The sequence below is a fragment of the Budorcas taxicolor genome, chromosome 16 (genome assembly GCF_023091745.1).
Source record: "Budorcas taxicolor isolate Tak-1 chromosome 16, Takin1.1, whole genome shotgun sequence".
Classification (NCBI taxonomy): domain Eukaryota; kingdom Metazoa; phylum Chordata; class Mammalia; order Artiodactyla; family Bovidae; genus Budorcas; species Budorcas taxicolor.
The window spans coordinates 6,122,996-6,133,036 of NC_068925.1; the positions used below are offsets into that span (position 1 = coordinate 6,122,996).

The 10,041-nt window shown below is 56.5% G+C and overlaps 1 protein-coding gene across 1 annotated transcript in view; it reads left to right on the forward strand.

Moving 5' to 3' along the window:
- RASSF5 (Ras association domain family member 5) overlaps positions 1 to 7,793 on the forward strand; it is a 72,501-nt gene extending 64,708 nt beyond the window's left edge. The window contains exons 3-6 of the mRNA XM_052654078.1: positions 3,726 to 3,836; positions 4,912 to 5,209; positions 6,017 to 6,132; positions 7,641 to 7,793. Coding sequence (XP_052510038.1) covers positions 3,726 to 3,836; positions 4,912 to 5,209; positions 6,017 to 6,132; positions 7,641 to 7,793 — 678 coding nt within the window. The remainder of the gene's footprint in view (positions 1 to 3,725; positions 3,837 to 4,911; positions 5,210 to 6,016; positions 6,133 to 7,640) is intronic.
- Positions 7,794 to 10,041: the final 2,248 nt, after the last annotated feature.

Here is a 10,041-nt window from a genome sequence, read left to right on the forward strand (position 1 = left end):
AGCCTCCTGGGAGAGACACCTCGCAGGAGAATGCCTGTATCTTTAAAACCACAGCAGAGTCAATCTCCCATTCTGTCTCCATCTTGGGCCACCCCCAGAAACAAAACTGTCTGTCTGGCTTCTAGCTTCGTAGCCAAAGATGGAGGCAAATCTTTCACTTTGAGGATCTGAGAATTCGGCAGGTGAATAGAAAGTGGGGTCTTTGACTTACCTTCTGAAGACTACAGACACTGGATATTGCCTTCTCGGTAAACCTTGGGGGCAGTGGATATCTGTGGGTGCCAAAGTGTTAACCCTGCAGCTGGATGGCAACCCTGGAGGTCTGAAATTGCCTGGGAGTTCTTTTCCAACACTGCTGCACGTTAGCATCACCTGGGAGATTTTTAAAATCCGTCTGCCCAGGCTGCACCCCAGACCACTTAAATCGGAACCTCCAGGAGGGAGCCCAGGTGGTGGTGTGTTTCTGAGGCTCCCCCAGAGGAGTCCACGTGCAGCAAGTTTAAGAAGCACTGGTCTAGAATTTCTGCCCTCTCTGGAATGGGAAAGGGGAGCAGGCGGTGCTGGCGGTGCCTGGCTGGCTGATTGGCTGCTTCAGGAGCTGATTCATTCAGTCCACGGGTTAGATCTTGTCTGCCAGCCCTGGTGTGGGTAGCGGCCTGGGGTGCTGCCGTCTGAGGCTGGGAGATCGAGTGTGCCGGCCAGACAGGGCTCCTGGCACTCCCAGATGGGGCTGTCTTCTGCGTCAGCCCCGCGGAGGCTGCCCACAGCCGCTTGCGTCACTTCCCCAGGTTTGTGGTGGGAAGCGAGGGATAGATGGTCTGCTGATGGGAAAGAGAACAGGAAGGAAGATCTTTAGGTTAAGGCTGCTCTGACCCTTACTGTTCAAAAACAGTCTGGAACGCTGGCCTTTGAAAGCCATGATGCAGCTGCCCTTTCTAACAGGGAAATGGCTGTTGCTCATTTGGAAACCAAGAGAGATCTTCTAGGAGCTGCTAGAGTTTTCTCTCCATCACTTAGCTCTTTTTTATAGAGGAGCCTGAGAAGGCTGTTAACCCCTAAGGAGCAGGAGCCTGCATGTTTCGTAGATGAGCGGAATGGAGCGTGTGTAATAATAACTGGATGCTGGCTTTTCTGACTGGAAGCTCCCAGAGGGCAGCAGGCGCACCCGGTCCTGTAGAGAGGTGCCCAGCAGGTTGGGGGCTGGGGTGAGGTCTCCAGGAACTAAGTGGGGAGGGACAAGGAATGAGATGCTTTACTGTGAGGGTCCCTGGGGAGCATGTCGACAGCGAGTGAAGACGGATGTGCGGCTCACACCAGCTGCTGCTCGCCTCCAGCAAAAGGGAGTCCCCCAGGAACTACTCCTCCTGAGTGGTCCTCAATGGACTCAGGGTCCTGTCCCAGGGATCCGAGTGGCCACACAGGAGAGGGGCGAGCCCTTTCCTGGAATCCTGTTGCCTCCTGCTAGGAGACAGAAGTCCCTTCTTGACATCTTCACGGGTGACACGGTGGCCCCAGGTCCTGAGGCTTCTGGGGACCCACCAATCAGACACACCTTAGCTGAACATTTCACAGGTCAGTGATGTATCCGTCTTGGTGAGGAGGCTGCTCCTCCCCGCCTCGGAGCGTGCAGTTTCAGTGGTCACCGTGGGGGCGGCAGACGTGGGCTGTCCTGGGGTGACCACGTGGTGAGCAGAGCACTCTCAGGCAGACTTGACGGGCTGGGCGCCGGGCCCCACGCGGATGCTTACCAGCAGTGGGGCCACACGCGTTTCTCACCCCGGCAGAGCTTCTGTCTGTAACCTGTAAAATAGGAACAGCACATTTAGTGTGTAAGAGATGGTGTGTGGATGCACAGTGCTCTTCTGACCAGCCTCCTCAGAGAAGAGTAGAGAGGGGCAGGACAGGCCCGCGGAAGACGCGGTGATGGAAAAAGGGCGTCAGCGCATCTCTGCGCTGAGGGCCGGGTGTGGGAGGCACGCCAGCTCCCCTCCGCGGCCCGAGCTTGACGTCTCACCGGCCTTGTGGGGTTGGAAAGTGCGAGCAGGAAGTGAAGGCATCCTGCCCAGTGTGACTTGTCTCCCACGGGCTGGCGAGAAGGGCAGCTCTGCCCGAGGAATCCGGCGTGTTCAGCTGGGTGATGCTGCGATGGCAGCGTGGGTGTGAAATTCCCCAGCCAAAGCAGACAGACGCCTACAGGTTGGTGCTGCGTGATGGCAGCCAGGAGAAAATGATCGCCCTCTGGGCCTCAGTTTCCTCGTCTGCCAAAGGAGAATCCCGACCCGCCCTGGGGTCCACTGGATTTCTGAGACAGGCAAATTCTAGGCCGATTTCCACCGACCCGTTTATTCCCGCAAACTGTGGCTCCCACATGCTCAGCCTCACAGGAACAGCATGAAGACAAAGCCAGGAGGGTGGGTGGCAGCGGACTCGAGAGAAGCTCGGGGAGCTGACAGGCGGACAGAGTTGCCGAGACCCCAGAATTCTCCCCTGGACCGTCTCCGCAGTGGGAAGGCCACTGGCCTTCACGTCCTCAGCTTCATTCTTCCCGGAGGGGGTCTTGGGCAGGGGTGTGGTCAGAAGAATCCACTGTGGTGTCGTGGGAAGAACGCAGCAGAACAGACGGGTCCGTTTTAGCTCTGCAGACTGTAGGGCTGGACGCAGTCCTAACCTCCTCTGAGTCTCGGTTGTCTCAACTGTGAAATGTGGGTGATAAACTCAATCTTGCAGTTTGGTTCTGAGGATTAACTGAGACAGTGCATGCCAAGCACTTGGCATGGAGGAGGCTCTCAGTAAACCCAGGCCAACCCTGAGCCCCAGCAGAGAAGAGTCATCCCCTCGGTTATCAGAGAAGGCTGCAGCCCCCTGCTCCCACCAGTTGTGCATTTGTTTGATAAAATACGCATATGTGTGTGTGCATATGTGTGTGTGTGGATGTGTGTATATGTATGTGTGTGTGTGTGTGTGTGTGTTGCACAGTTGTGTCCGACTCTGAGACCCCATGGTCTGTAGCCCGCCAGGCTCCTCTGTCCGTGGGATTTCCCAGGCAAGAATACTGGAGTGGATTGCCATTTCCTTCTCCAGGGGACCTTCCCAACTCAGGGATCAAACCGGGATCTCCTGCACTGCAGGCAGATTCTTTGCTGAGCCACCAGGGAAGCCCTGGGACCTGGGGCCTGAGCTGATGTCCGTGTGCCTTTGGCCCGCTCAGCCTGGGCGAACTGCTGTCATTCCCTTCAGCACACGCTGGGATCGTGTGTGCACGCCTCTCTCCAGCTGTATTGTTACTTCCTTGAGGAGACGACTATGGCTTGCATGTCTTTGCATCTCCCATAGCATCTGAATGCATCTTTCAGTAGCAGCCCTCAATGAGCAAAACAGCTTGCCAACTCAGCAGATTCATACCTCCAGTGCCTGTGTGTTGGGCCCTTTCACGGTGGTCTTGCAACAAGCCTGAAGGATGGGGTATGGCCCCCATTTCACAGGCGAGGAGACTGGCACCAAGAAATGTTCCAGCCACTTCCTGGGGGGAGCCGGCCAGGCAGTTACCCCAGCTGGCATTTGACCTTCGATTGTTCTCAGCCTGAGTCCATCCCATTCACTCCGTGGTTCTGGTGCTTACTTACTCTTGGTTGGAGAGGCCTTTAGGAGGAAGCGGTCACTCCCTTTCTTATCCTGAGAAGCGTGTGCAATGCACGTGTCCACCCTCACGTCTGTGTCTGTTCCAGAATGACTGTAAGCCCCCTGAGGAGCCTCAGCGCCTGCCCACTCTGCAGGAGATCAAGCAGAAGATTGAGAGCTACAACGCCCGGGAGAGGAACTGCCTGGGCATGAAGCTGGTAAGTGTCCGTGCCCGCTCCCCATCCCTGCCCCCACCTAGCTCACAGCCCCTTCTGCTTTGGCTCCATTCTTCCCCCTCAGAATCCTGGGGCTCCCCTCCCCAGGAGGGCACTCCCCTTTCTTTGGGGTTCTGGAGGCCTCCAGGCTTACGTGAGGCCGAGATCCCGGGCTGTCCGTGCTCTGGGGAAACAGATTGGGCTATGGGATGAGACCTAGATCCCGTCTCTGGCTGTTTCTCTAAGTTGAAGCTTTGGGAAACCTTAACCTCTCTGAGCTTCAGTATAAAATAGAGACATTAGTGTCCATGTGTCAAAGCACATGTAGGCATTAAATGATATGCAGGTGACTAGGGGCCCAGGAAGCCCTAGGCAAGGGGCGCAGGCAGCCCTCCTCCCCTTCTTGGTCCTCACATCCTGTGCCTGGGGCAGCCTGCCTGACTGTGCAGAGCTCAGAGGGAGGAGGGCACCAGCTTCGTGCTGGTTCAGAGAGGCCATCTTCAGGGGAGACGCTGGAGGCGCCCTGCCCCCTGCTGGTGTTTGCTGGCAACTGGCTCTTTGGGGCATCAGCCGGGTGGACACCAGCACAATCCAGTTGCAGAGGAACTGGGGTTTAAGTCTCGAGGGTTTTAGAGAGAGATGCAGGAGGAAATTCAGTGCCCTGGTTCTCCAAAGATCTTATCACAGAGCCTGCCTGCTCCTCCTTGGTTTGGAGGGGGGACGACCAGAGGGGCCACTCCAGACCCTGCGTCTTGGCCTGGGGACTCAGCAGAGGCAATCACCCCATCTGGCTGGTGGCAGGGGATTTGGGGCAAGCAGCGTGAGCCCCTGGGGAGGGGGAGACGCAGCAGTAGCTAGGTCCTGCGGGCCTTCTCCTGCCGCTGCCCTGCCAGCATCCCTAGGTCAGCAGAGGCAGGAGGGAACTCAGGGAGGCAGGTGGTGCGGGTGTGGCTGGGATGGCACCGCATCAGGAAGGGCCTCTGCAGCCCGGTGGGTCTGGAGCCCCGGGCAGGAGTGGCAGGTGGGAGATCCGGCGAGACAGGCGCGCCGTGACCACGCCCAACCTGCGCCCTGGCAGAGCGAGGACGGCAGCTACACGGGCTTCATCAAGGTGCACCTGAAGCTGCGGCGGCCAGTGACGGTGCCCGCCGGGATCCGGCCCCAGTCCATCTATGACGCCATCAAGGACGTGGATCCAGCGGCCGCCACGGACAAGCGTACATCCTTCTACCTGCCGCTCGACGCCGTCAAGCAGCTGCACATCAGCAGCAGCACCACGGTCAGCGAGGTCATCCAGGGGCTGCTCAAGAAGTTCATGGTCGTGGACAATCCCCAGAAGTTCGCGCTCTTCAAGCGGATACACAAGGATGGGCAAGGTAGGAGCGAGCGAGCTCTCCCCCAGAAACTACCCTTCCGGACTCTGGCTGGGCAGGCCCGGTCACACTTGAGCTGGAGGGGTGGGCTTCTCGTGGCGCCGGAGCCCAGCCTCCGTGTGGCGTGTGGCGTTGGGTCTGCGGACGGACCGCCCACCGTGCCCCTCCCTTCACACGTGGCTGCAGGAAACCCACCCCTGGGCGTTCACTTCCTAATCTGTGGGATGGGACCACTCCCTCGAACGTTTGGGGGGATGACGTGAATGGAAACACGCTTCCCACCCTAGCAGACTCTGAAGGTACCGGTTGTTACCCTTTATTCCTGCCAGGCGGCTTTCGTTAGGTTGAAAGAATGGCTAGAAACACCCCTGCATCCGAATCGGCCCAGGCCATCCTGAGCCCCTGCTCTTCTACTCCAACGCAGCCCAGCCCGCTCTCTTGGTTTACAGTGCTCTTTTTTTCTTTTTTCGTTTTTGAGTTTATTTGTCTTACTGTCATTTTGAACCTAAATCAATTAAGAATTTTTCCTTCCTCTAGGAAGAAAAATAATTCTCTATTTGTAGACTGAGTAGTTTTTTAAAGTTTAATTAATTTTAATTGGAGGCTAATTACTTTACGATATTGTAGTGATTTTGTCATACATGGATATGAATCGGCCATGAGTGTACATGTGTTCCCCATCCTGAACCCCCTCCCATCTCCCTCCCCATCCCACCCCTCTGGGTCATCCCAGTGCACCAGCCCTGAGCGCCCGCTCATGCATCGAACCTGGACTGGCGGTCTGTCTCACATGTACTATACATGTTGCAGTGCTCTTCCAGAAACTCTCCATCGCTGACTGCCCCCTCTACCTGCGCTTACTCGCCGGGCCTGACACGGACGTCCTCAGCTTCGTGCTAAAGGAGAACGAAACTGGAGAGGTGGAGGTAGGTCCTGGCACCTCCGCCTGTGCGCATTCCCAGCCTGTGGGGCTCGCCTAGCCGGGCGGGCGCGGTCCACACCCCCCAGCGCAGCTGGAGGCCGCCCTGCAGCTGCTGAGCTGGGGCGAGTGTGGCCCAAGATCAGCGCTGAAGTCAGGAGTGTAAGTGCTCTGGGGGAGCAGGTCAGGGCCTGTCTGGCAAGGCCTGTGGAAGGACAGGATTCCATGTGCCTACTTTGAACACTCAGGGTGGAGGGGTGCTGAGAACCTCCCTGTGTTCCACCCAGCTTTTCGCTCCTGAGGATGTCCTGAGGCCCAGCAAGCTCCAACTCTGGGCTCCCCCAGGCACAGGTACTGTTGACTCAATTGTCTCTCCCTAGTTCTTGAAAGCAGACCTCGCTACCCCAAGGGAAGCGTCCAGCCTGCGGTGTGAACTGGGGTGAAACCAAGCTGGTGCTCCCCACGTCCTGGGGTTTTCAGAAGCAGTCTTGGGGGCCACTGTGGAAATGAGGGGGATCTAGGCCTGTCTTTTTCCAGCCTCCACCAGGAAGCTCTGCTCTCCCTCTGTTTGACAGAGTGGGAGGTTTTGTTGGGACAGAGTATTCCACAGAAACCGTTAGAGCGTTGCTGGCCCCGTGGGAACCTCACAGGCCTGGGGTTTAGAGGCCTGGCTTCTCGTTCAAGTTTTGTGGCTGTACTGGAAGCTCTGTGACAGTGGTTCCCTCTGTGGACTTCAGCTTTCCCATTTCTCCAATGTGGGGATTAAACCAGATAAACCTTGATGTTCTGTTGTGCTCAACAAGCCTAGGAGTCAAAGTCCCTGACCCCATGGGGGCCTCAGTTCCTGGGTCAGCCGGGAAAAGCCGGACTTGCCTTCTGTCCTGAGAAGCCAGGTCCCTCTGGCCAGGCCCAGGCCCACCAGGCCCTGCAGAGCTGTGCAAGTGACTCATCTCATTATCTGCGCTGCCAGCCTCGGGAGGTGGACACCCTAATTCCATGGCAGATGAGGAAACAGCTGAGAAGGGTGGAGTTCTGTGCTCAGGGTCACACGGCAGAGCCAGGCTGACGCCCAGTCTCCTGAGTCCAAGCTCAGCTCCCCTCCCGACGTCACTCTGGGGGCTGCATGCTGGGGACCCGTTGCTGGTCAGCCCCAAAGCAGACAGCTCCAGGTGGTCACCAGGGTCTCAGGCAGCTCCAGCATCACAGTTAGGATCTCAGCTGCTACCGAGAAATTTAAGATTATTGATTCTCCAATGAATAGGGCCTAAGCCAATAAAATCCAGCATAAGCCAATCAAAACAGGGCTTATGGTCTACTAATTCTTGGCCAGAAGATGCCAGGATTTGAAATTCTGCTGCTGATATGGCATGGAGACCTCAGGCTGTGTTCATCACACCTGCCTATTCCGTAGCAAGTGGTGTGAAGGGGGAGCTGAGCTGGCAGGGCCCCTCCGTCACGCGATGTCTAACCTGGCTCCTGTTCTCTCTCTCCCCCAATCTCCCTCTCGCCGCCCAGTGGGACGCCTTCTCCATCCCTGAGCTCCAGAACTTCCTAACGATCCTGGAGAAAGAGGAGCAGGACAAGGTCCAACAAGTGCACAAGAAGTACAACAAGTTCAGGCAGAAACTGGAGGAGGCTTTAAGAAAATCCCAGGGCAAACCTGCCTAGCCAGTCCAGCCTCCCCTTCTCCCGAAAGCCCGTGGATTTAATTTTTATTATTAATTATTATTTTGCAACAGACACTTTCTCAGGACACCTCTGGTGGGTGCATCTGTGCCTGCCCATCAGTTCCAGATGTGGCACGACGCCTCTGGCGGCCGCGTGTGCGTGCAGGCTCAGGGCCTGCCTGTCGCCATCCGTGCCTCTGCACACCGCCCCCGAGCAGCGCGCTCGTGTGCAAGATCGGCCACCTCGTCTCGCCATCTGCAAGCCTTCCGCAAACCAAACAGCTGCCTCTCCCTACACCAGCTGGCAAAGCAAAGGGTTTTAGAGATATGTGTTCTTTCTCTGGCCTTTAGACTTCTTCAATTCGTTTCTTATTTGCCATCCACAGTTCCTTTATTTATGAGTCCAGAACTGTAGTATATTCCTTTAGCAGGTCTGAGCTAAGCCCCTGAAACAGGACAGTGCTCATAGAAGAACTGTCCCGGGTCTTCCCTTGTGATCCAGTGGCTAAGACTCCAAGCTCCCAACGCATGGGGCCCAGGTTCGATCCCCAGTCGGGGAACTGGATCCCACATGCCTCAACTGAAACATCTCGCGTGCTACAACTTAAGACCCTGTGCAGTCAAATAAATAAATATTTAAAAAAGAGAATTTTCCCCCACCGTCCTCAGGTGCCCGTTGCTCACGGGTAAGGGATGGTCATAAAGCTACTGGCCCCAGAGGCTTGGGTCAGAAGCACCAAAGCTGAGGTTGCCTGAGAGATTTCCAGAGAAGCTGCAGCTGGCCCTGGCCCTGATGGCCCGAGTCTGTACACGTGTAAACCCAAAGGTATTTATATCTGTGTGCGTGTGGGCTTCAGCCACACCTGTGTCAGCTCTTTAAGTTGCAGTTTTGAATTTAATATTGCCATCATCCTCACTGTTTCCACTAAGGGGAAACCAGCTACTTAACCATTTTTAAAGTCTCCTGATGAGTGCGGAAATCAGACGGTCAAAGCCAAAATGTGTTGCAGGTAAACGAGTCCAAGCTGTCTTCAGGCCTCCCCAGCTAGCGGCCACGGGCCCGGCTGCCTCGGTTCCCCTCCGGCCTCCAGGACTGCCCCTCCCCTCCCTCTGGACTCTGGGATCTCCAAGTGCTGCCGGAGGAGCTGCCTTGGTTACGGAGGGGGGTGCCCTCCAACGCAGCCAACTTGGGACTCCTTCGTGGTCTGAAGCATTGTCGGCCGTGGGGCTGGCCTCCTGCTGACCTCAGTGCCTTTTTGTTTTTGGAGAGGGTCAGGAACCCGGGCCTTTGCTTGAGGCTCTGCTGCTGGCTTGCTCCCGCCAGGAAGCGGACCACGGTGGTGCGGTAGACAAGGACAGGGGAGCCTGCCCCCCAAGCATGGGAAGAGGGTCACAAAGTTCCTGCCCGCCTAAGGTCCTGGGCCCTGGCTTCCTAGAAGGGAGGTCAAACCGCCTGGACAGGGCGGTGGGCCTCCCGACTCTGCACCTCTACCGGCTCCTTGCTTAGGTTCAGACCTAAAACCAGCCGAAGGTTCAAGCCAGGAGCCAGGACGGCAGAGATGCTCCAGGCCAGAGGGGGAAGGGCCAATCCAGCCTCTGAGAGATCCATTTCTTCGCTGTTCTCTGCCTTCGCAAGTCCTTCTTGGGTTGGTTCAAGCCTCACAAGTCCCCTCCCTGAGTCCACCTGGCCCCTGATCCTAGAAGGAATACAGAACCTTCATCGTGCAAACTTCTTGGTCTTCAGCGCTGCAAAAACAGGACGAGCTAAGCAGCCCAAATAGATGTTTTCCATCATAAAAACCCTAGTTATCTGCCATCTCCTGCTCAGCCTTATCACTTCCCTCCCTTAAAATCCCCTCTCCCTGCTGTGGGCGGGCGCAGCACCCTCTCCTCCACGCTGCATGTCTGTAACACGAACAGAAGGCACGCTGCTGCAACCGCTGTGAATGCTGCTGAGACCCCCCCCTCGGATGGGGTGGCCATTTTATTTTTGAGAAGAAAAAGAAGTCGTGTACATATATACATAAAGGCATATAGCTATATATAAAGAGATGGGGTGTTTATGAAATAAGAAAACTGGGAAAATTCAGACTTTATCGAAAGCACAGTTAGACCAAGGGACCCGGGCTGGGGTCTGCGCCTCCGAAACAGTAGCGAGTGGGGAGTCCCCCTCCCCTCGCAGGGTCGGTGTGGAGCGCCTTCTGCCGTCGTGTTGCCCAGTGTGTGCTCTGGGGCTGTTTTCTTCTGAA